A 25,952-nucleotide genomic window follows, 5' to 3' on the forward strand; every position below is an offset into this window, starting at 1 on the left:
TTTTTTCAAGGGCATGTCTTACCATGCAAAGGCCAATAGGCTGGGAAAATACCGTTGTTAATAAAAACAAATCTAACAATACGGTGACAAGAGGTTTTTTTGTTTTGATTGTTTTTTTTTTTTTTTGTATATATACAAAATGAGATAATTCCTCCAGAAGAAATTGTGGGGCAGTGACAGAATCACTGGAACAGATGGATGAGTAGCTCCTGCTGGAATAACTTTGAGAAACAGCGTTCCTTTCAGTACTGCGTTTATTCAAAAACAAAATCAGTCACATCTCCTCTGTAGTTAGATTTTTGTTTTGCATTCAGGTGGTGTCTTCTTACAGCATGAAAAAATCAAGAAGGAAAATATTTTGGAAAATACTTAAATTCAAAGGCTCTTTCTGAAGAAATGATAGTGCGAAGCCGTTAATTCAAACTTGACCCTTTTTGTGGGGGGAAGGGAACATGAAGTCATTATTTGTTTCTTACAGGTCACTTTATTGCTCGCTTGGTAATCTGGGTATTTAAATGGCTTGTCTGATTCAAGTGGCAAAATTTGTTAGAGCTTTTATTTGCCGGCTTTTTTTTTTTTTTCCTGACGCATTCAGCCCATGATAATCATGATAAATTAGCCTCCCTAAGAATATTTTAAAGCAAGTTCGATGGTTTTAAGTAAAAAACAGATAAAATCAAATTACTTTCCTGAGTGTTTATACTTAATGATGAAATAAGTAAAGGCACATAAAATGTGCTGTCAACAAGTCAGTATTCCAATAAATAGTAAATTAGATTCAGTGTCTGCAGTGCCTGGACATTAGGCTAAAAGCTAAACTTAATTTTTGTAAGTATATAATAAATCTTGTCTTGTTGAGCCCTTCGGATTCTAGCCGCTTTTTGCCAGGTATTGATTATGTGGATATATAGCAGATTTGCTTGCCCGAAATGGTGTTTCGTGTTGCATAAGTTAGATGTTTCATTTATTTATTTCCTCTCTGCCTTCACGGTTGCTTGATTTTATCCTTTTTCATCATTTTCTCCCCATAAAGACATTTGAGAAGGAATAATTTAAGGGAGAAAAGCTGGACACAGGAGGACATTTAAACAAAGTGACCAGAGTCCAGAGACATGGAATTAGAAAGGCCTGGACAAGGGCCAGGGTGACCAAACTTGACGGAAGTAACAGGTGCAAAAACTATTGCAAAAGACTCCCATTGGTGGCAGATAAATCACGTGACCCTTAGGCTTCTGTTTTAAAATATTGTTATGATTTTTATCCCGGTCATTTGTTCCACATATATTTAGTTAGATGTTATGGTTCACTCTCAATATGCTAAGTGCTTGATTCACACATCTGTTCCTGCACTCAGTTCTGCCACGAGGAGGGGATTATAAGACCTGTAGAAAATCACAATACTCCATAGATATACAAAGTGTCATTGAGATGTCATTGTATGTTCCCAGTTGTATAAGCATTATGATTTTATAACATTGTCATCACTTCGAAAAGAAATCCCGTGCCTTTCGGCTATCACTCTCAAATGGGCCTATTCCTCTTCCTCCTGGCTCTAGCCGAGCACTGATCTATTTTTTGTCTCTGTAGATTTGCATGTTCTAGATATTTCATATGCATGGAGTCATACAACAGATTCCTTTGTGACTGGCTTCTTTCACTAAGAATAACATTTTCAAGTCTCATCCATATCGTATAGCATCAGTATCTGACTACTTTTTATTGCTGAATAATATTCCACTTATGGATATGCTACATTATATGTATCCATTAATCACTTGATGGACATTTGGACTGTTTCTGCTTTTTTAAATATTATGAATATTATTGCTGTGAACATTCCTGTGCAAGTTTTTGTGTAGACCTCATGTTTTCCTTTATCTAGGAGAACTGCTAGATCACATGGTAACTCTGTTCAGCTATTTGAGGAACGGCCCAGGCTGTTTTCCAAAACAACCACACACACATTTTATAATCCCACCCACAGTGGAGGATGTTGCTGCACATTTTCATTAACACTTATTATCAGTCTTGTTCATGATAGCCATCTTAGTGAAGGCCTCGCTCATTGCGGTTGACTGGCATTTCCCTGGTGACTGAGGACACCGATCACCTTTTCATGTGTTTATTGGCCATCCGTGTATGTTCGTGAAGAAATGTCTACTCGGATCTTTTGTCCATTTTCAATCAGGTTGTGCTCTTATTCTGGAGTTGTAGGAGCTCCTTATATATCCCAGATGCAATGCTATTATCAAATAGGGTCCCCTTTTTACTTTCTTGATAGTGTCTCTTGAAGCACGAAACTTTAATTTTGAGGAAGTCCAATTTATCTCTCTTTATCTTTGATTGCCTGTACGTTGCTGTCCTAGCTAAGAAACCATTGCCAAATCCAGGTTCACAAAAATTTGCCCCTGTTTTTTGTAAATTTAGTTTTACAGTTTTAATTCTTAAATTCATATCCGTAATCTATTTCAAGTAGTTTTTACATATAGTGGGAGGTACAATGTCAGATTTCATTCTTTCGCATGTGGATATCCAGTTGTCCCAGTACCATCTTAAAAAGACGAGTCATTCCTCATTGAACTGTTTTGGCACCCATGTTGAAATCTTTGACCAGAAGTGTGAGGATTTTCTTCTGGATTCTCAATTTAATTCCACTGAATATCCTTTGCCAGTATCATACTCTCTTAATTATTGTACCTTGGTAATGAATTTGAATCTGGAAGTATGAGTCCTCCAATTTTGTTCTTCTTTTACAAGATTGTTTTAGCTCTCCAGCATCACTTGAATTCCCATATGAATTTTAAAACCAGCTTGTCAGTTCCTGTAAGTAAGCCAGTTGGGAGTTTTATAGTGATTGCCCTGAATCTAAAGATTAATTTGGGAAGTATGGCCATCTCAGTCTCCCAGTTCATTTACTTGGGATGTCTTCCAGTTACTCAGATCATCTTCAGTTTCTTTCAGTAGTGTTTTGTAATTTCAACAGTATGACTTTTACATTTCTTATGATAAATCTGTTCCTAAGCTTTTTATTCTTTCTGATGGTCTTTTAAATGGAATTGTTTGCTCATTGCTAGTGTGCAGAAGTACATTTGATTTTTGTATATTGTATATACAGGATCTTGTATCCTGCAACCTTGTTCAACTCATTAGTTCCAACATTGTTTTTTGTTTGTTTGTTTTTTAAGATTTTATTTATTTACTTGACCGAGAGAGAGATCACAAGTAGGCAGAGGGGCAGGCAGAGAGAGAGGGGGAAACAGGCTCCCCAATGAGCAGAGAGCCCGATGTAGGGCTCGATCCCAGGACCCTGAGATCATGACCTGAACCAAAGGCAGAGGCTTAACCCACTGAGCCACAGAGGCACCTCCCCCCAACAATATTTTTAAAGATTTTACTTATTTATTCTAGAGAGAGAATGAGAGTATGCAAGTGTGGATAGGAGGATAAGGAATGATAGAGGGGGAGAGCGAGGAAGAGGGAACGAATCCCAAGCTGATTCCACGTTGAGCATGAGCCCAATGCAGAGCTCAGTCTCACGACCCCAAGATCATGGCCCATGCCAAAACTAAGAGTCAGACACTAACCAGCTAAGCCAGCCAGGCACCCTTAGTTCTAAAACTGTTTAGTTACTTTTTTAGGATTTTTAATATATAAGATTGTGTCATCTATGAATAAAGATAGATGTACTTCTTCCTTTCCTATCTGGATGGATTTTATTTCTTTTTTTCTTTTTTTTTTTTTTTCCTAATTGCCCTGGCTGGAACCACCAATGTAGTGATGAGTATAAGTGGTGAGATTGAATAGCCCTCTCTTGTTCCTAGTCTTAAGGGGAAAGCTTTCATTTTTTATTAAGTATGCTGTTAGATATAGTTTTTGTTGTTTTGTTTTTGTTTTTGTTTCCACATATGCCCTTTATACAGGTTGAGGAAGCTAATTTCTGGTCCTCGTTTTTTGTGTTTTCATCACAAAAGGGTGTAAGATTTTGTCAAATGTTTTTTCTGTCTGTTAAGATTGACCATTTGGTTTTTGCCCTTTATTCTTTTGGTATATAGTGTGTTACATTAGTTAATTTTCCGATACTAACCCAATTTTGCATTCCTGGAGTAAATACCCCCTAGCTGTGTTATATAATACTTTCTATATCCTGCTGGATTAGGTTTTCAAGTACTCTTGAATACACTTGGGGATTCTAGTATCCTCTCCTTTTGTTTTATATTCATGAGATATTGCTCTGTCATTTTCTTATATTTTTATCTGTCTTTGGTACTAGGTTCATATCGGTCTCATAGTTGGGAAGAAGTTGGGAACTGTTTCTCTCCTTTCCTAATTTTTAGAAGATTCTAAATAATTGGTAGAATTCACCAGTGTATCCATCTGGGCCCATGCTTTCCTTTTAAATCACTATTTAATCGCTTTTCTCATTTTTGTTGACATTTTTTTGTTCTATCTTGAGTCTGTTTATGTGACTCATCTCTCTCTAGGTGTTCGTCCATTTCATCTAAGTAATCTAATTCATTGACATTCAGTTATTCATAATCTCTAATAATTTTTTATTTCTATAAGGTTAGTAGTAATGACCTCTCTTTCACTCATGATTTTGGTAATGTGAGTCTCTTTCTTTTTTAAGATTGTATTTATTTGTGAGAAAGAGCATGCACAAGCAGGGTGAGTGGCAGGAGAGGAAGAAGCAGGCTCCCCACTGAGCAGGGAGCCCAGTGGGTGTGATCCCAGGAGCCTGGGATTATAACCTGAGGCAAAATCAGAGGCTGAACCAACTGAGCCACCCAGGCATCTCTTCTCAATTTTTTTTTTTAAATCCAGCTAAAGTTTTGTCCATTTTGTTTTCTTCAAAGAACCAACTTTTGGTTTCATTGATTTTTTTTTTTCTTTTGGTTTTTCTATTCTCTATTCTCTGTCCAGTAATGTCCATTATCTATTATTTCCTTCTACTAGCTTTACCTTGCTTTTCTTTCTCTATTGTTTTTTTTTTAAATTTTAAATTCAATTAGCCAACTTATTGAACATCATTAGTTTCAGATGTAGAGTTCAGTAATTTGTCAGTTGCATGTAACATCCAGTACGCAACACATGACATGCCCTCCTTAATGCCCACTACCCAATTACCCCATTACCCGACCTACCTCCCCTCCAGAAAGCCTCTGTTTCCTTCCTATATTAAGAGTCCCTCATGGTTTGTCTCCCTCTCTGATTTCTTACCATTCCATTTTACCCTCCCTTCCCCTATATCATCTATGCTATTTCTTATATTCCACATATGGGTGAAACCATATGACAGCTGTCTTTCTCTGATTGACTTTTTTTGCTCAGCATAATACTCTCCAGTTCCATCCACATCCATGTAAATGCGAAGTATTCATCCTTTCTGATGGCTGCATATATTCATTGTTGATGTATATACCACATTTTCTTTATCCATTCATCTGTCAGTGGACGCTTTGGCTCTTTCCATAGTTTGGCTCTTGTGGACACTGCTGCTATAAACATTGGGGTGCAAGGGCCCCTTCAGATCACTACATCTGTATCTTTGGGGTAAATACCTGGTAGTGCAACTGCTAGGTTGTAGGTTAGCTCTGCTTTTAACTTTGAGGAACCTCTATAGCATTTTCCAGAGTAACTGTACCAGCTTGTATTTCCACTAACAACGTAAGAGGGTTCCCCTTTCTCCACATCCTTGCCAACATTTGTTATTTGCTGACTTGTTAATTTTAGCCTTCTGATTGATGTGAAGTAGTGTCTAATTATGGTTTTGATTTGTATTTCTCTAATTTCAAGTGGTGTGGAACATTATCTCATGTGTCTGTTGGTCATTTGGATGTCGTCTTTGGAGAAATGCCTGTTCATGTCTTCTACCCATTTCTTGACTGGATTATTTGTTTTTTGGGTGTTGAGTTTGATAACTTCTTTATAGATCTTGAATACTAGTCCTTTATCTAATATGTAATTTGCAAATATCTTTTCCCATTCCATAGGTTGCCTTTTAGCTTTGTTGATTACTTCTTTTGCTGTGCAAAAAGTTTTTATCTTGATGAAGTTCCAGTTGTTTGTTTTTGCTTTTGTTTTCCTTGCCTTTGGAGACGTGTCTAGCAAGAAGTTACTGTGGCCAAGGTTGAAGAGGTTGCCGCTGGTATTCTCTAGGATTTTGGTGGATTCTTGTCTTACATTTAGGTCTTTCATCCACTTTCTCTATGGTGTAAGGAATGGTCCAGTTTCATTTTTCTGCATGTGGCTGTCCAATTTTCCCAATACCATTTGTTGAAGAGACCGTGTTTTTTCTTTTCCTTTTTCTTTTTTTAAGATTTTACTTATTTCACGGAGAGATAGAGAGCACAAGTAGGCAGAGTGGCAGGCAGATGGAGAGGGAGAAGCAGGCTTCCTGCTGATCAGGGAGCCTGACATGGGGCTCAATCCCAGGACCCCGGGATCATGACCTGAGTTGAAGGCAGCTGCTTAACCGACAGAGCCACCCAAGCACCCTAAGACCATCTTATTTCTATTGGCTATTCTTTCCTGCTTTGTCACACAAAGATTAGTTGACCATAGAGTTGAGGTTCCATTGCTGGATTCTGGGTTTTGGTCCATTGATCTATGTGTCTGTTTTTGTGCCCAAAGCATACTGTCTTGATGATTACAGCTTTGTAATAGAGCTTAAAGTCTGGAATTGTGACGTCACCAGCTTTGGTTTTCTTTTTCAACATCTCCTGACTATGTGGGTTTTTTTCTGGCTCCATACAAATTTTAGGATTATTCATTCCAGCTCGGTGAAAAAACTTGATGGTATTTTGATAGGAATTGCATTGAATGCATAGATTGCTCTGGGTAACATAGACATTTTAACAATATTTATTCTTCCAATCCAGAGTATAGAATGTTTTTCTCTTTGTATCTTCCTCAGTCTCTATTGTTAAGGTATAAAGAGTATTGGTTTGAAAAAATTTTTTTAAGATTTTATTTATTTATTTGTCAGAGAGAGAGAGAGAGAGAGCACAAGCAAACAGAGTGACAGGCAGAGGCAGAGGGAGAAGCAGGCTGCTAAGCAAGGAGCCTGATGTGGGACTTGATCCCAGGATGCTGGGATCATGACCTGAGCTGAAGGCAACCGCTTAACCATCTGAGCCACCCAGGCGTCCAGAGATCTTTTTAATATAGGTGGTTATGGCTATAAATTTCCCTCTAAGTACTACTGTAACTGCATCCCATAAGTTTTGGTATTTGTGTCTTTGTCCATCTCAAAGTTTTTTTTAATTTCCCTTGTGATTTCTTCTTTGACTCTTTGGTTAAGAGTATGTTGCTTTCCACATATTTATGAATTTCCCAAATTTCTTCATTACTGATTTTTAATGTCATTGCCTTATGTTCAGAGAACATACTTCATATCATTTAAAACGCTCTTAGTTTATTGAGGGTTGTTTTATGATCTATGTTCTATCCTGGACAGTGTTTTATGTATACTTGAAAAGAATATATATTCTTTTGTTGGGTAGATTGTTCTATAAATATGCTAGATCTAGTAAGTTTATAATATTGTTCCAGTCTTCGACTTTTTAATTGATCTTCTTCATAGTCATTCTTTCCATTGTTGAATGTGAGATATTTAAGTCTCTAACTAATATAGTTGAATTGTCTGTTTTTCCTTCACTTCTGTCAGTTGTACTTAAGGTATTTTAAGACTGTTTTATATATACATTTATAATTTTTATATCTTTTTGATGAATCCACCTTTTCATCATTATAAAATTGTCCTTCTTTATCTCTTGTTACATTTTGTCTTAAAATCTCTTGGCTGATATCAGTAATCATGTGAGCTTTCTTATGGTTACTGCTTGCATGATGTATCTTTTTCCATCCATTTACTTTCAACCTATTTGAATCTAAAGTGTCTTGTCTATAGACTGCATAGGCATATAGTTTTAATCCAGTCTGACAATTTCTGCTTTTGTATTATGAGTTGTATTATGTATAATGAGTTGTATTATATTATGTATTGTATTATATTATGTATTATGTGTAATGAGTTGTATTAACTCATTCACACTTAATGGTGTGAATATAGTTGGATTACATCTGCCATTCTACTTTTTTTCTCATATCTTCTGTGTTCCTTTTACTTTTTTGTTTCATGTTAAGTGAACATATTCTAGTGTGACATTTCAATTCCTTTAGATTTTCACTGTATGTTATTTTCTTCATAGTTATTTTAAGACATGTTGTATCAGAATCTACTTATAATTTATACCAACTTAATTCCAGTGAGCTATAAAAAGATTACTCCTTTATATCTCTACTCCCTTTTTGTGCTGTTGTTATATATGTAACTTTTATATATGTTACAAATCCAATTATATTGTTATAATTTGATACTTTTAGGTGGGAGACGAACAGGTATATATATTTATAGCTTTTGTGATATTATCCTTGATATCGTTTATGTTTACCATTTGTTTCTCTTCATCTGTTCTAAATCAGACCTTTCCTCAGGTATGTCCAAATGGTGTAGCCAAAAGGATGGAGAATAGGCTCTCTGAAGGATGGTCAGTTTGTGTGAGGCACAAATAAGAATTAGCATTCACGTTGCAGATTTGTGGGTTTCACAGTTTTTTGGCAGATGGCCAAAAATGTCTTGTTCTAGTGATCTCAGGAATTTACAGAACTGTCAAATTATGGTTTCCATGATGGGGACATGGTCTGTATCTGTGCTTTCCCCCATGAGAGTCAGTAGCCAAATGTGGCTATAAAGTACTTGAATTGATTTAAACTTCTATTTACTTTTAAATAGCCACAGCTACAGGCTGTCATATGGGACACTGAAGTTATCACCTCAGATAGTCCCTTCCTTGATAGTGTGGTTAAACCCTCTAAGGTAGATTAAAGGAAAGAGCCCCCCCTCCCCCGCCACAAGAGGATAGTTTCATTTATTATAAAACTTACGGACCAGACCATAGAAGTATTTTTTAAGAAGTTGTTATATCTTTATCAGCCATCTAAAAACTCAAACGCAGATAGAGAGCTGATACAGATACAACCATGCAGGGCCACGGTCAAGAGATGTTCCTGAGGCCTGCCTAGGGCACAAGGAAGGACCCATCCTCTGTGCTTCCATCTCCCTGAATGCCCGTGCCAGCCAGGAGTAAGGAAGGAAGGTTCTTTTTCTGCTTGTGGGAAACAAAGAAAGGAAATCTTCAAAGCTGCAATTGGAAACATTTACTTTATTTATGCAGAATAACCATTGAGTAAAGGGAATGAACCCCATATTGCTCTTCACAGCAGATTTTCAAAAGAGGGTGCTTGTAAATGTCTTTACAGACTCCCAGAATCCTCCCTTATAGTCTTTGAAGTAAGGAGATAGAAGATCCTATTATCCTCACTTCTCATTAAGGCATACCACCTTTCATTGTTTCCAATACATGGTTTTCAGACATGTATTGATGAAAGCCAAACTGCTTTCAGATGAAACAGACATAACCAAAATGTCTATCTCTGTGGGATAAAGTATCATAACAGGCTTTTTTAAGGTTTGTTTTTTAATTTTTTTTAAGAAAGTTTAATGTTTGCCTTTAGGTCAATATATATTAATTGCCATTGTGTTTTTTCCCTTCTCGTATATGTTTTTTAGATTTTACTTATTTATTTGAAAGAGAGCATACAACAGAGTGGGGAGGGTCAGAGGGAGAAGCAGATTCCCTGCTTAGGGAGTCCAATGTGGAGTTTTTGATGCCAGGACTCCAGGATCATGACTGAGCCTAAGGCAGACGCTTAACTGACTGGGCCACCTAGGCCCCCTACTTCTCATATTAAGATACACAGTAATATTATAGACTATTTTTTTTTGTCTCAAATAATGTGGTAACCATATTTCAGGTGCTTCCGAACATTTTTTTGAAATTCTTTTACCATTTCAATATAATGAAAGTCTGCCCCCGCAAAGCCTCTGACATTTAACATTTCATTTTCTCTGGGGCCATGTCAACAATATAATAAGGAACAAAAGAAATTATAATGTTCATCCCTAGCCCATCATGGGATGAAAAGAATATCTATTTGAACAGATCTTAAATATAATTTTCCCTCTTAAGGGAAAACATGCTGCAAAGAAAAGAGTTAAAAGTCACGTTAGCTTAACATTGTAAATAAGAATAAAACCCACAGGTAAATGAATTTTTCCTGCAGGTAAATTAATCCTGCCTCATCCTTTGGTTCCCAGGTCATAGATCTCTACTGGGGCATTGAGGAAGACGAATGGGACAGCCCAGAGCTCCAGAAGACTCGCATGAAGCTGTTGGAGGATTGTTTGAAAACTTCTGCAGGTCCATGTTTTGTTGTGGGTATAAAAAAACTCATGCTTTATATGAAATTGTGGATGACTGTGAGAATTGTTGATGTGTGATTCTAAAGGGACTTTTAATTATTTTGAATGAGGAAAAAAAAAATACTGGCTTTTCTGTGTCTATTTAAAACCTTTAAACTGTTTCATTGCCCTCAACGTGTGAGAACAAAACCTTCAGCCTTCCGTAAGCAGCACTGCAAATTAACAGTGAATAATTTGAAATGGTAATTGAAGGGATGACTGGGGTTTGACGACAACTCCCCCAACACCTTGTGATCAGCACAGAGGATTACTGTGTCAGTCCACAGTGAGCAGCTTGATTTTCCTCATACTGGGTAATGTATTCGATCATAGCGTCTCCATGTCTTGACGCTAGAATTTTTGGCAATTTTTCAACACAGTGACTGAACCATTGTTAAAGTCCATCACCGTACGATGTCAAATCCAACAATAGGAAACAGTGCCCTGAGGGGTGAAAGATTTTGTCTTTGGAGTGATCTTCCAGCTACATGTTCATTAAAAGCTACAAATTAACAGATTTTTCAAGTGGAATATTATTTACCAAAGAATACCCACTCTTCTGTCTTAACACAGGGGTAGTAAGATAAGTAGGTCATTCTGTAGCAGGTGGTTGTATAAAACCATTGCCTGCATTTAGCTTAAGAAAGGACCTTATCCTGAATCCAAATAGATCTAGCAATTCATACAAAGTTTCCCCTCTCAACACAGGATGTCTGGAGGCAGACGGAGGAGCTTAAAATTACTGGTGAATGCTTCAAGGAAACTCTCCTACAGTTCAAAACTAGATTTGGTGTCTACAAGAGTTTTTCATCTTTGTTTGCATATCTGTTAGGCTCCCCGTAGGATTAGGAAGACATGCTATCAGAAATCTGGCCAGTGGATAGGGAAGTTCTTACTGAGGATAACAAAGTGCATAAAAGCTCTGTAACATTTTTAGTATCAGTGTATAGGTCATTCACTTATTTACCTGCTACTTTTTGAATGCTGCTGGGCCAGGGGAGGCTCTTAGTGCTAGGGACAGGGTAGGCTGACCCTTGTGAAATGGTAATTTTGTGCACCACTTGGGATTTAACCTGAAATTTGAACTAAAACTCCCTGCTTTTCAGAGCTTGCTTGCATTCTTGTTGGGGTGGGGTCACAGGGAGAGGGCAGGCAAAAGTGAAGGAAAGAAGGAAAATCTTAAGTTCTGTGGAGAAGACTACAAGAAGGAAGGAGAAGCCCTCACTGTTGCAGGGAGAGGAGTTGGGATCACGCTTGGCATGCTGAGGGAACAGTATGGGCAGGAGGGGAGAGGACTGGAGAGGAGGTCCTGTCTTGGGCTTTAGCGTCATGAAGTGGGCTGCAGAGATTTTGCTTTCGGTGACCTGAGAAGCCACAGAGTGTTCTAAGAAGAGGACTGCAGTGATCTGATGTATTTTAAGGCCCACTGTGGCTATTGAGTGTAGGATAGAGGACAGAGCATGGAGCCCCCTTGGAATGCTAATGCAGAAAACCCAGAGAAAACAGATGGCTTTGGGGGGTTGAAGAATGGACATCTAAAAACAGTGCTAACACAGAAAGTCCCAAAAGCCACGTACAATATCAGACGATCTAGTAGGGGTAAGGGTTTAAGACTTTTTCCACGGATGGGTCTTCAGAGGATAGAACTAGGACCAGTGGATGGAAAGTACACAGAGACAGGTTTCAGTGCCAGGTAAAGAAGTTGGAAGATTCAGCATTCACTAGTTTTGGGGTCTTACAGAGCCCTGGGTTCTGACATTATTTCATAGCCGCATGATAGTGGAGGAGTTTCCTTACTACCCTGAGCCTCAGTCTCTTCCTCTGGGAACTGGAGAATATGATGAAGAGGCTAGTTATCTAGCTCCTGGGGTCATTCGGAAGATGAAATGAGACTCCAGAGCTCTTTTGTAGGGTCTCACCCACAGCAGTCCATAGTACGTGTTCATCATTACTTGTGGTAATTCACTGTTATCTCTCAAAATGATCTAAAGATGAAATCTCCCGGCCCAAATTGTAATGAGAGCTTCACCAAGAAAGTTGTCCTCGGAGGAGGGACTACAATGCAGTCTGGCAGGGGTGCGGGAGAAGAGATTCAGACTGGAAGAAGAGTCAGACCGGGCTCTATGGTATGCTCTGGGGAGTCACAGTTGTGATGCTCTCCACCTCACTGTCCTGATCCAGCCTCAGAAATTCAGGAATGAGAGAGACGTTCTCCCCTCCTTTATCTCCCTGTGGCCTGTCCTACCCAAAGTAACTAAAATTAGTCATGGCCATTAATTCTTAGAATTTGCTGGTAGGGGAGTGAATAAAGCCGGCACGTTTCAGCAGGTTCTGAGAGTAAAGGTTAAGTGATGGAGCATCAGGAACAGCTTCGTGAGTGTAAACAAATGATTTTTCCCTCTTCCTGCTCCTTGCTTCAAGTTGAAACTCACGGCAACCGTGATGAAACCCTGTGGATATGGCTAGGATTATTCACCCCAGTGATCCCAAATCAGGCAAGACTTAACCTCACTACTTATGGGAAATAGTACATCTCTTCCTTCCTTTCCTTTTGTAACTATGGTAACAGCAGGCGTCTAGGTGTTGCTTTTGAGCTCCAATTTCCTTGCCCTGCACTCCCTTGTGGCACTTCTAGAAGTCATGATGACCCCTGTGGGTTGCAAAATACGGTATATTATTTTCCCTAGTGCTAAAGTCTTTGGCAAGAAAATTCACTATTGCTGAATGACAAAGTTTTTGTATTTTCAAAGGCTTTACAGGTAGTAACCCTATGTTACAGACGAATTCAGGAACCAAACAAAGCTTTCATTTTAAGTACCCAGGGGAACTTGGACTTATATGTTACATGTGTTTGGATCTCTCCAGTTTCCTCTCCTACAAGTTGGCCTTTGGGTATGGCCTAAGGCCCTGGAGTCATGCAACCTGTGTCCGTTCATCCTACACAGCTGTCTGTACTGGGTTTTGATCACAAGGACGGATGGGAGTCAGGGGCTGGTACCTGTGTCCAGTTCTACCCTCTGAGGTTTGACTCGGGAGACACATCCTACATTAGAAGACATCACTTCCAAATTTGAATTACCTCAAAAAAATTGCTTGTGACATGCGAGCATTGACCCTGGACCTTAGGTGAAGTCCTGTCTCTTGGCCAAAGTAGATAAGAACAACTACTCTGCTGGCTTGAAGAACTGGAAGGTTTGAAAAATTTCCTTACTGAATTAAGGGAGCTGCCGCCAAGTATGTAGGAGCTGTGGGGGATGCAGACGGCGTCTCGCTCCATCCCTCAGTTTGGAGTGGACGACATAGAAATTTACTGAGAGAAAGGCATTGGTAACCTGCCCTAGGGGAGTCAGGCCAGGCCTGTGTGGGGAGCCAACACAGGGAGTTCTAGTTACTACTGACTGAGACAGGTAAGAGAAGATTCCATGACCTCACACGCAAAGGGGCAGTCCCTATATCTTAGAGTAGGGCCAAAGAGAACGCTGCCTGTGGTAGGCTTTGTCAATTCCCAGAAGTCTCCGGGAGCCAAAGCCCATAGAGCATCCTCCTCATTGGGGTACCAGATATAAACAGACATAGTCTGTCAGCATTGGATAGAGAAGCAACTGAGACCAAAAGAATGGGACTACTGCCATCATTCTCACCTGAGTATAAGTGGACACCAAACCCGACTTCCACGCCCCACCCCTGCATACACCCTCCTGCCACCAGCAGCCTGGATGGTACGGGCAAAGAGCAGGCCCCACGCTCGCCTGTCATGGCCAGCTCCTGGCAGCCGCACCCAAGACTGTGCACAAAGTGGGAAGAAAGAAACTCGGAAATAGACATTTTCAATCAGGCTAGATTTCAAATCAGAAAGACAAAACCAGAAAGGGTTGGACTGAGGAATCTATCATTACTGAGCAATTTAAAGTTTCCCCACTAAGCAGAAGAGGAAAGCTGAAACAAACAAAGTTCCCTCATTGTTACTGGTAAAAATTAAACCTTTCCATATTTGTACATCCCTGAGGGACACCACTGAATGAAACCTGTGGTATAGAGATCAATTCTCTATTAACTGTGTCCCCACTCTCCTTCAGAATGACATTATGCTGCCTTAATGGTTCAGACTGCTTCTTTTTTTTAAGTAATTTTCAAATTCTCCGAATTAGCTTTGGAAAATATTTTATCCATATTCCAATATATGATCGATTTACCTTTTTAGGTATTCTCAATTAAATACAAACATGAAAAAATATAAGTCTCGGTTTGTACTCAATAAAATTGTGCAGGGTTTTATATGATTTAGTTCTCATCTTTGTAAGTATAGGTTTACTAACCAAAATGTACTAAACATAGAAAGACAGTCATTGATCTGAACTGGAAAACCATTTAAATTAATCTAGATTTTTAAGTACTTTCTTTAAAAAAATTAAATAAAAATCTAAAACCTTGGTTTTTCAGAGAGACTTTTTTTTAATTATTATAAAACTAAGCTTGTCCAGTTGCTATCAACTAGCCACCATAGCTCCAAAATAGGTTCCAATTAGGTTCCAATGATAAATTACCCCATCATCACCAAAGGAATGTTACAGTGGGCAGACCTTGAAAATTACTCTTGAAAAGACAGTTATCTTGGTGGTAGAATCTAAGAGAGCCCTCCAGTTCATTTCTCCTAATACATATAGTTTAAGCCACTGTTTCCTGATTCCCCTGGTATGGCATGTTTTGGGTGGTAACAAGATGTCTGGAGAAAAGAAAGTAAATGGGAGAGCAGCCGGTCTCTGTATAACTCTTAACTGGTAAGAAAAAAATGTTCATTGAAAACTACAGTCCAATGGACTTCTGCTTCTGAGTAGAATTTCAACAACTTAAACTATAAACATTCTGTATTTAGAGAGATCGTAGAGCTAGGAAGATATAGATGATTAGACAAGTTAGTTTCCAGAGAGAAATGCCCTTCCTTGGTGAGCTGGCTTTACAGATGGAGGATCCCCAAAGTCGCAGCAGTGTTCTCTATGAGACACGTGCCCATCTGTGGGCCCCACGGGATGATGGAAAGCTAGGATGGAAAGCAGAAGTCTTCTTCCACAGCCTTAGTGTTTAGGACACAAAGTCCACTAAAACCTAACATGAATATTCAAGTCTTGCCCATGATGCATTTTAACCAAAGTCAACTGCATCAACCAAAACTACAACCTAGTTGCACCCAGTTCAAATACTGAAGAGACTAACACGTTAGCCTCTTACCCTGTCACTCTAACATAAGAAAAGGAACCTATAAATAAGAGTTCTTTAAAATACAATATCCAGACAAAAATAGACACATAGATAAATGGAATAGAAGAGGGAGCCCAAAAATAAACCCACACTTACGTGGTCAATTAATCTATGACACAGGAGCCAAGAATATACAATAGGAAAAGGATAGTCTCTTCAACAAATGGTGCCTGGAAAAGTGAACTGCCTTCTTTACACCAGACACAAAAAAGTCAAAATGGATTAAAGACCTAACTCCTAGAAGAAAACACAGGCAGTAATCTCATAGACATTAGTCTCAGCAACATTTTTCTAGATATGTCCCCTCAGGCAAGGGAAACAGAAACAAAAATAAACGATTGGCACTACATCAAAATAAAAAGATTTTTTTCAGGAAAGGAAACCGTCAACAAAACAAAAAGACAACCCATGGAAAGGGAGATGATATTTGCAAATGATATGTCTGATAAAGGGTTAATATCCAAAAATCTATGAAGAACCTACACAACACCAAAAAAGAAAGCTGATTAAAAAGGGGCAGAAGAGGAGCGCCTGGGTGGCTCAGTGGATTGAGACTCTGCCTTTGGCTCAGGTCATGATCTCAGGGTCCTGGGATCGAGTCCCACATCAGGCTCTCTGCTTAGCAGGGAGCCTGCTTTCCTCCTCTCTCTCTCTCTGCCTGCCTCGCTGCCTACTTGTGATCTCTCTGTGTCAAATAAATAAAATCTTTAAAAAAAAAAAAAATGGGCAGAAGACATGAGCAGACATTTCTCCAAAGACGACACAGTGTAATAAAAGTACCGTATGATCCAGTAATCCCACTGGGTATTTACCCAAAGAGAACAAAAACACTAATTCATATATGAATTAGTTATATACAGCTCTGTGGGGTTTTTGCAGCATTATTTACAGCAGCCAAGGTATAGAAGCAACTCAAGTGTCCATCCATAAGTGAATGGATAAAGAATCTGTGGTGTGTATATATGTGTGTGTGTGTGTGTGGATATACATATATACATACATACATACAATGGTTTATTAGCCATCGGAAATGAGATCTTGCCATTTGCAGCAATGTAGATGGACCTAGAGGGTATTATACTAAATGAAATAAGTCAAAGAAAATAACTGCTATGATTTCACTTAGTTTCAAGTTTTTATTTAAATTCTAGTTCATTAACATACAGTGTAACTTAGTTTTAGGTCTAGAATTATTTCAACACCCAGTGCTCATCACAATATGTGCCCCTCTTATTCCCCATCACTCATTTAATCCATTTCCCCCACCCAACTCCCCTCCAGCAACCCTTAGTGTATTCTCTATAGTGAAGTCTGTTTTATGGTTTGCCTTTCTCCACGTTCATCTGTTTTGTTTCTTAAATTCCACATATGAGTGAAATCACGTTGTCTTTCTCTGGCTTCTGTCGCTTACCATAATACTCGCTTACCATAATACTCTGTAGCTCCATCCAGGTCATTACAAATGGAAAGATTTCATTCTTTTTTATGGCTAATATTCCACTGTGTAAAGATATCACAAATTTTTGATCCACTCATCAGTCGATGGACATTTGGGCTCTTTCCATAATTTGTATATTATAGATAATACTGTTATAAACATCAGATAAAACGGTATATTATAGATAATACTGTTATTATAGATAATACTGTTGTGTATTATAGATAATACTATTATAGATAGTACTGCATATATCCTTTTGAATCAGTACTTTTTTTTTTAATTTATTTGACAGACAGAGATCACATGTAGGCAGAGAGGCAGGCAGAGAGAGAGGAGGAAGCAGGATCCCTGCTGAGCAGAGAGCCCGATGTGGGGCTCGATCCCAGGACCCTGGGATCATGACCTGAGCCAAAGGCAGAGACTTTAACCCACTGAGCCACCCAGGCGCCCCAGTACTTTTTTATCCTTTAGATAAATACCTAGTAGTGCAATTGATGGGCCATAGGGGCGCTCTACTTTTAACTTTTTGAGGAACCTCCATGCTGTTTTCCAGAGTGGCTGCACCAGTTTTGCATTCTCACCACCAGTGTGAGAGAGTTCCTCTTTCTCTGCATCCTCGCCAACCATCTGTTGTTTTCTATGTTGTTAATTTCAGCCATCCTGACAGGTGTGAGGTGATACCTCATCATAGTTTTGATTTGTATTTCCCTAATGATGAGTGATGTTGAGCATCTTTTCATGTGTCTGATAGCTATCTATATGTTTTCTGCCCGTTTTTTAACTGGTTACTTGGTTTTTGGGTGTTGAGTTTTATAAGTTCTGTATATATTTTGGATACTAGCCCTTTATCAGATAGGTCATTTGCAAATATCTTCTCTATATGACTTCACTTATATGTGGAATCTAAAAAGCAAATTGGACCAAATAAATCAACCAACCAACAAACCAAGAAAACAGACACTTAAATTCAGAGAACTGGTGGTTCCTAAGAGGGAGCTGGGTGGGGATATGGGTGAAGAGGATTAAGAGGTACAAAATTCCAGTTATAAATGTCACAGAAATTAAAATTACACAACAGAGAATATAGGCAACAGTAGTATAAGGGTGTATGGTAAAAGAAGGTGGCTACATTTCTTGTGGGAGCACCGAGTAATGTATAGAATTGTTGAATCAGTGTTGTACACCTGAAACTAATAAAATGTATGTTAATTATGCTTCGATAAAAAATAATGCCCAGAAAACAATGAAAATTACAAGCCATGCAAAGAATGCCATGTAAAGAAAATATGATTAATAAACAAGGAAAAGTAGATAATAGAAATCATACCCCCAGATGTCCAAGAGGATAGAGTAGGCAGGCAAAATCTGTTAAATAACTATTTTAAATGTTAATGAAAATATAAAGATAGGAAAATTAATGAGAAAATGGATAATTTCAACAAAGAAATAGACTCTATTAAAAGTACAAAAGAATCAAATGGATATTTTAGAAAGAAAATGTACAGCAGCTAAAGTTAAAACTTATTTGAAGAGTTTAATAGTAAATTCAACAGTAGAAGACTGGGTTAGTGAACTCCAAGAGAAGTCAATAAAAAATATCCAAATTGAAGCACAGATTTTCTTTAAAAGAGTAGGAAAAACAGAATGAAGTGAAAGAGACATAAGAGGCACAGATCTCACATAGTGTAATTGGAGTCCCAGAAAAAGACACCAAGAAAGAGAACATGAAAGAAGTAACAAGGGAGAATTTTCCAAAGCTACTTGAAGACCTCAACCCACACAGGTTCAAGTAGTCAGTAAACTTCAAGATAATTGCACCCAAGCACATTGTGGTAAACTGCTGAAAAGCAAAAATAAAGAGAAAAAAACACCTTAATATCCATCAGAGAAGGTGTGTGTGTGTGTGTGTGTGTGTGTGTGTATATAAATTCATTACATCCATTCATACATTCATTACATACATTTATATTTATATATTACATTCAGAAAACAACAGAGATACTACCATTTGACTTTTTAGTAGAGAAGTTCTGGATGTCAGAAGACAATGAAATGACATCTTTAAAGAGCTAAAAGAAAAAAACAGCCAAGCTAGATTGGCCTACCTAGTGGGAGTATCCTATAAAAGTAAAAATGAAACAAAGATGTTTTCAGACAAAAACAGAAAAGTTTTCTAAAAAGAATACTAAAAGATGGTTTTCTGCCTTAGAGAAAATGACCACAGATAGAAGCTCAAATCCGTAAGAGGGAACCAAAAGCACTGAAAATCAGGATAAGGGTAAAGAGTACTGGAAGAGATTATGCTGGGTGAAATAAGTTAAGCAGAGAGAGTCAATTACCATATGGTTTCACTTATTTGTGGAGCATAACAAATAGCATGGAGGACATGGGGAGATAGAGAGGAGAAGGAAGTTGAGGGAAATTGGAAGGGGATGTGAACCATGAGAGACTATGGACTCTGAAAAACAATCTGAGGGGTTTGAAGTGGCGGGGGGTGGGAGGTTGGGGGAACCAGGTGGTGGGTATTAGAGAGGGCATGGATTGCATGGAGCACTAGGTGTGGTGCAAAAATAATGAGTACTGTTATGCTGAAAATAAATTTAAAAAATCAAAAAAAAAAGGTTACTACTGACTGGGTTCAGCAACAGTAATTGTGCTGTGTAGAGATAGTAACATGTAAAGAAGTAAGACCAAAATAGCTCAAAGGGCAAAAGGGACAAAAGTAGTCTTGCATTATTTGGGAAGTGATAAAAGCAAAAATTAAAGCTGATCTGTAGTAAGTCATGGATGAATATTGTAACATACCTATATATAGGAGAACCACTAAATAAGGATATAAAATGGTACAAAAATTTCATGTAAGAAACTAAACAGAATAACCCCTTTAAAAGAAGACAAGAAAAGAAGAGTAAAGAATGGGTACAATAAATAGAAAAATGATAGCCTTAAACCCAACTATTTCATTAAATGTAAACAGACCAAAGATTTCAATTAGATTCTGTATCTTCAGTACAGATTCAATTATGTGCTATATACTAATCAAAAGAAAGTTTTACCAATACCACACAGTAGGCTTTAAGCTAAGAAGATAAAGGGACTTTCATAATGATAAGAAGTTCAATTCATTGAGAAGATATAATAGGGGTGCCTGGATGGCTAAGTCAGTGAAGCATCCAACTCCTGATTTCCACCCAGGTCATAATCTCAGGATTGTGATATCAAGCCCCGAGTAGGCTCCATGTTAGGTTCTCTCTCCCTTTCCCTGTGCCTCTGCCCCTCCACCCCCAATCAGGGTCACATGTACTCACTGTTTCTCTTAAAAAAAAAAAAAAAAAAAAAAAAAAAAATATATATATATATATATATATATATATATATATATATATATAATTTCCTATATTTATAAGCACCTAATAACATGGCTTCAAAATACAGGCACACCTGAAAGATAATGAAGATTTGGTTCCAGACCACCACAATAATGTGAATACCACAATAAAGTGCATCAGATGAATTTTCTGGTTTTCTAGTACACAAAGTTATGTTTACACTATACCATAGTCTATTAATAATAGCATTTGGTCCAAAAAAAAAACCTAATGTATTCACTTAAAAATATTTCACTTAAAAATATTTCATGGCTCAAAAATGCCAACCATCATCTGAGGTTCACTAAGTCATGATATTTTTGCTGGTGCCATTTGATAGAATTCTACCCCCACTAGAACTTTTTTAAATATTGGAGTCAGTCCTCTCAGACCCCACCAGTGCCTCACCAACTTAGTGATTTATTTTTAAGATTTTATTTCTGTATTTGATAGAGAAAGAGCACAAGTAAGCAGAGTGCCAGGGAGAGGGAGAAACAGGCTCTCTGCTGAGCAGGGAGCCTGACACAGGGCTCAATCCCAGAATCCTGGGATCATGACCGGAGCCGAAGGCAGTTGCTTAACCGACTGAGCCACCCAGGTGCCCCAGGCAACTTTATGTACTGCTCTAAACCCTTTGTTGTCATTTCAATAATCTTCACAGAGTCTTCACCAGGAGAAGATTCCATCTCAGGAAACCACCTTTTTTGCTCATCCATAAGAAGCAGCTCGTCATCTGTTTAAGTTTTATCATGAGCTTGAAGCGCTTCAATCATATCTTCTGCAGACTCTCCCTCAGTTCTCTTGTTCTCTGTACCACATCTGCATTACTTCCTCCACTGAAGCCTCGAACCCCTCAAAATAACCCATGAGGATTGGAATCCGCTTCTTCCAAACTCCTGTTAGGGTCCTTTTGTTTATATGCATCAATTTTATTTTCCCATGAATCGCAAATTTCTTCATGGCACCTGGAACCACGAATCTTTTCCAGACAGCTTTCAGTTTACCAGATCCACCAGAAGAATCCCTTCTATGGCACCTACAGCTTTATAAAATGCATTTATTTGATAAGACTTGCAAGTTGAAATGACACCTTGCTCCATGGGCTGCAGAATGCTTGTGTTAGCGGACATGAAAATCACATTGATCTCGTCCATCTCCATCAGGTCTTGGGTGACCAGGTGCACAGTCAGTGAACAGTAAGATTTTCAAAGGAATCTTGCTGAGCAGTAGGTCTTAACAGTGGCCTTACTTAGGAAACCATGTTGTCAACTGACGGGCTGTCACCCAGGCTTTGTTGTTCCATTTGCAGAGCATAGGCAGAGTAGATCTAGCATAATCGTTGAGGGCCCTAGGATTTTTGAAATGGTACATGAGCACTGGCTTCGACTGAAAGTCACCAGCTGCATTGGCCCCTAACTAGAGAACCACCTGTCTTTCAAAGCCAACCACCAACTTCCTCTCTCAGGCTATGAAAGTCCCAGTTGGCATCATCTTCCAATAGAAGGCTGTTTTGTCTACATTGAAGATCTGCTTAGTGTAGCCCTTTGTTAACCATCTTGCCCAGATCTCCTGGATAATTTGCTGCGGTTCATACGTGAGCATATGCTTCCTCACCTCGTGCTCTCATGTTATAGAGACGCCTTCTTTCCCTAAACCTCATGAACCAATCTCTGCTGGCTTCAGACTTCCCTTCTCAGCTTCCTCACCTTCCTCAGCCTTCACAGAACTGAAGAGAGGTAGGGCCTTGCTCTGGGTTAGACTTTGGGTCAGGGGGCTGTTGTGTGGCTGGTTTGATTTTCTGTCCAGATGAGCATCTTTCCTGCCAGCAGTAAGGCTGTCTTAGCATTCGTGTGTCCACTCAAGCACTGTCACCTGCCTTCAGGAACTTTTCCTTTGCATTCACTGTTCGGCCAAGAGGCCTGACTTTCGGCCTGTCTCAGCTCTTAACATGCTTTCCTCATGAAGCTCAGGCATTATTAGCTTTTTATTTCAAGTGAGAGACATGTGACTCTCTCTCTCTTGAACACCTGGAGACCACGGTAAAGTTTTTAATCAGCCTAATTTCGATATGATTGTGTCTCAGAGAAAAGGGAGGCCCAAGGAAAGAGAGAGACCGGGGATGGCTTGTGGGCAGAGCAGGCAGAACACACACATTTATCGATAAAGTTCCCTGTCCTCAATGGACAGGGTTCGCGGCCGCCCCCAAAACGTGATTACAAGAGTAACATCAAAGATCACAGATCACCCGAACAAATACAGAGATGAAAAAGGTCGAAATATTTCAAGAGTTACCGAAACATGACACAGAGACCCGAAATTAAGCGCGGTATGCCTGTATACAAAGCAAAGCTTGACAAAACTAAAAGAGAAATCAGTAGGTGGAAATTTTTATGAACTTCTTTTAGTATCTGAGCAAATGGGCAAGAAACAAAAATCAGCTGAGTGTGTGGATTTGCAGAACGGGACCCACCCTGACCCAGCTGATGTTTTTATATTGTAGCCGTTACAACCACTAACTACAGATTACAGCTTTTTTTTCAGTTACACATAGAATATTTGCTAAAGTATAAAGTGTGCTTCATCCATATGGCAGGTAATAACAAGGCAATAAATTTCAGAGGATTGAAATTGTACTAAATGTGTGTACTGACCTTAATGGAATTAAAAAAAAAAAAATCACCACAAGCTAACTGCAGAATCTTCCAATATGTGGAAGTTAAGCAGCATAGTTTTAAATAAACCATGGGTGGAAGAAGAAATATCACCAGGGGAATTTTCAAATATTCTTAACCAACTAAAATGAAAGAACATCTGAATATACAGGGTTCAACTAAAGCAGTGCTCACGGGGAAAAAAGGAGGAAACGCATATGTATATGTATATTAGAAAAAAAGAGAGTTTGGCAATTAGTGATTTAATTGCCCATCTCAAAAAAGCTCGAAAAAGGGAAAATTAAACCTGAGGAAATTCGAAGAAAGAAGCACATGCATGAGAATGCAGCCGCTTTCAAAGATTCTCAGTACTGTTTGCACCGGTAAAGATAAAAAGATGATGGGACTTCAGAACTGGAAAGAGCCTTGTGATCATCACATAACTAAGTTGTAAGTAAATAAATAAATAAACAAACCCATCCTACGTTTTACACACAGGTAGAAATTGAGACCCAAAAATGAAGGTATCCAGCATTTCCTGAGCTGCTAAAATGCACCAGGTTCTGTGCAGAGAGAGCACTGTACTATTTCTTACACTAACCCATTGCCACTGTTACTTTTCCAGCTCTGTCAACACGGTTGCTAAGACAGAAGTCATTAATTTGCCTGAAGTCTTATAACTAGCAAAGCCATGGAGCCAGGATTCCAACCTGGGTCTCTAATTCCAGAGCCCATACCCCCTAAGACCAGAAGTGGTTTATTTGGGGTCGATAGTGAGGTCTAGAACTGACCTCCCTTTCTCCCAGTCAATTTCTTCTCACACTATAAAAGTACAGGAATTGGGGGTGCCCGGGAGGCACAGTTGGTTAAGCATCCAACTTTCGGTTTTGACTCAGGTCTTGATCTCAGGGTTGTGAGACCAAGCCCCATGTCAGGCTCTGCTCTCAGCACACAGTCTGCCTAGACACTCTCTCCATCTCCCTTCCTCCCCAGCCTCCTGGTGCTCGCACTCTCTCTCTCTAAAGAAAAAAATTAAAATTAAAATTAAAAAATCTTTAAAAATTAAAAAAAAAAAAAAACAGGGCTTGTCCATCATGCTCTGTTTCAGTGTTGTGCGATTCTTTCACACACAGTTGAGTGAGTCATGATAAAATAATCACTGGTCTAGTGTGCAGTATACTTTCCTCCAGTGAGGAATGTAGCTGCTTTGCCCAAGGCTCTATTAAAATTGCTAAGCTAGCCATGAAATTCTGTAATAAACTTTGACTTTTTAATCTAATTTCCCGGGACAGAGGAACTTGAAGCTGCCAAAATCTGTGCCTGGAAATGCCATACATGCAAACTGAAAACAACAAAGATTATCTTGGACTCCCCCCTCCCTTTACACTTACCCAGTGTCTGTCTACTTACAGTACAAGGACCATGTCTGCTGTACCAGACCAATCTAAAGGCCCCATGTGGTTCTGGAAATGCACAGTGTTGCTCAATAAAACCAGAAATCTCCTGGAGTGCCTATCATGTATACGACTCTAAGCTAAGTTCTCTGATTAAGAGCTGAATATTCTGTGTGCTCAGAGATACATAAATAAAGGACTAGACTGTCTCTGTCCTCCTCAGCCCCACCTAAACAGAAAGAGAGGTGTGTTCAGGCCACTATGATCCAGGTTGACAAATGATCAGTAGGGCGTTGGACAAGGGTTATGGGAACAAAAGGGAGAACAGGATTTGTTCTGACTCTGGGGTCAGGAGAGGGCTGCAGAGGAAGGTATGCTGGCACAGAAGCTAGGAGGACTGAGCTTCCTATCTCTAGACCTGGTCTGGGAACCCAGTGCCTTGAATATCCAGAGACCAACAGTTCCTGAAAGTAGTTAGAATACAGTGTCGCGATAGGGCATCGAAGAACCAGAGGCAAGAAATGGAGACTGAGGCCAGACTTTTTCAGCTCACACTTGCCAACAGGGGAAAGGGATATTCTCTTCTGATAGGTAACTCTGGAGAAGGAATTGTGAAGAAGCTGGAGACAATGGAGCCCAGCTGGTGTCGTGCAGATGACATTATCCAGGTGAAAGATGATCTGGTGGGGGAAGAGGTGAAATAGAGAGGTGGACATAGATTAGAGACCCTTAAGAAATAGAATTCATGTCACGGTGCCTGAGTGTCTCAGTGTAAGCGTCCAACTCTTGATTTCAGCTGAGTTCATGATCTTAGGGTTGTGAGATCAAGCCCCATGTGAGGCTCTACCCTCACCAAGGCATATGCTTGAAATTCTCTCTCTCTCCCTCTCCTTCTGCCCCTCCCCACCCCCATACATGGTTGGCCTCTAAATAGGGGGTTGGAAAAAGAGGGAGAGTCAAAGGTATGTATGCTAATACCCAAGGCTCTTCCTTCCATCCATTTCACCATCACAGACACTTAAATTACACAGCGAAACACATCATGGAATAACCTATACAGTCCAGCTTTACAAAAAGTAATTATTTGCTGAATATAAAATCTATATTAACCAACAAGAATGTATAGTATTTATTACTCATAGTCTATTTCCTTCCTGAGTCCTTTCCATCTTGGGCACCATGGTAAGGCAGTAAAACCAGTAACCGAGCGTGAATAAGGAGCAAACTGAGTCACCAGATCAGTGCAGACCATCAGAATTCTGTGAACATTTCTCAGATTGGTTTTTACTTTTCTTGCAAGTATCAGGAGAGGAGCAGTTTCTGGAACATCTGTTATGGGTCAAAGAAAACTTGGGGGTTGGAGGTCAAAGCAGGTGCTCTCGTAGTTTGGAAATATGTGCAAATATGGGGCTGGAGAAAGTGCACATCTAGCTGAAGCTTGTCCATTGCCTCACCTCCCTTTCCTGCTTTGCTCTAACA

General features: G+C 39.1%; 1 protein-coding gene across 1 annotated transcript in view; it reads left to right on the forward strand.

Annotated features, from left to right (window-relative positions):
- The window catches only part of NWD2 (NACHT and WD repeat domain containing 2), a 181,416-nt gene that overhangs the window by 79,735 nt on the left and 75,729 nt on the right, over positions 1-25,952 (forward strand). Inside the window, exon 3 of the mRNA XM_004763978.2 lies at positions 10,220-10,336. Coding sequence (XP_004764035.1) covers positions 10,220-10,336 — 117 coding nt within the window. The remainder of the gene's footprint in view (positions 1-10,219; positions 10,337-25,952) is intronic.

Source organism: Mustela putorius, unplaced genomic scaffold, assembly GCF_011764305.1.
Source record: "Mustela putorius furo isolate JIRA1106 unplaced genomic scaffold, ASM1176430v1.1 tig00000083_pilon_pilon_pilon, whole genome shotgun sequence".
In the NCBI taxonomy this organism is placed as follows: Eukaryota; Metazoa; Chordata; class Mammalia; order Carnivora; family Mustelidae; genus Mustela; species Mustela putorius.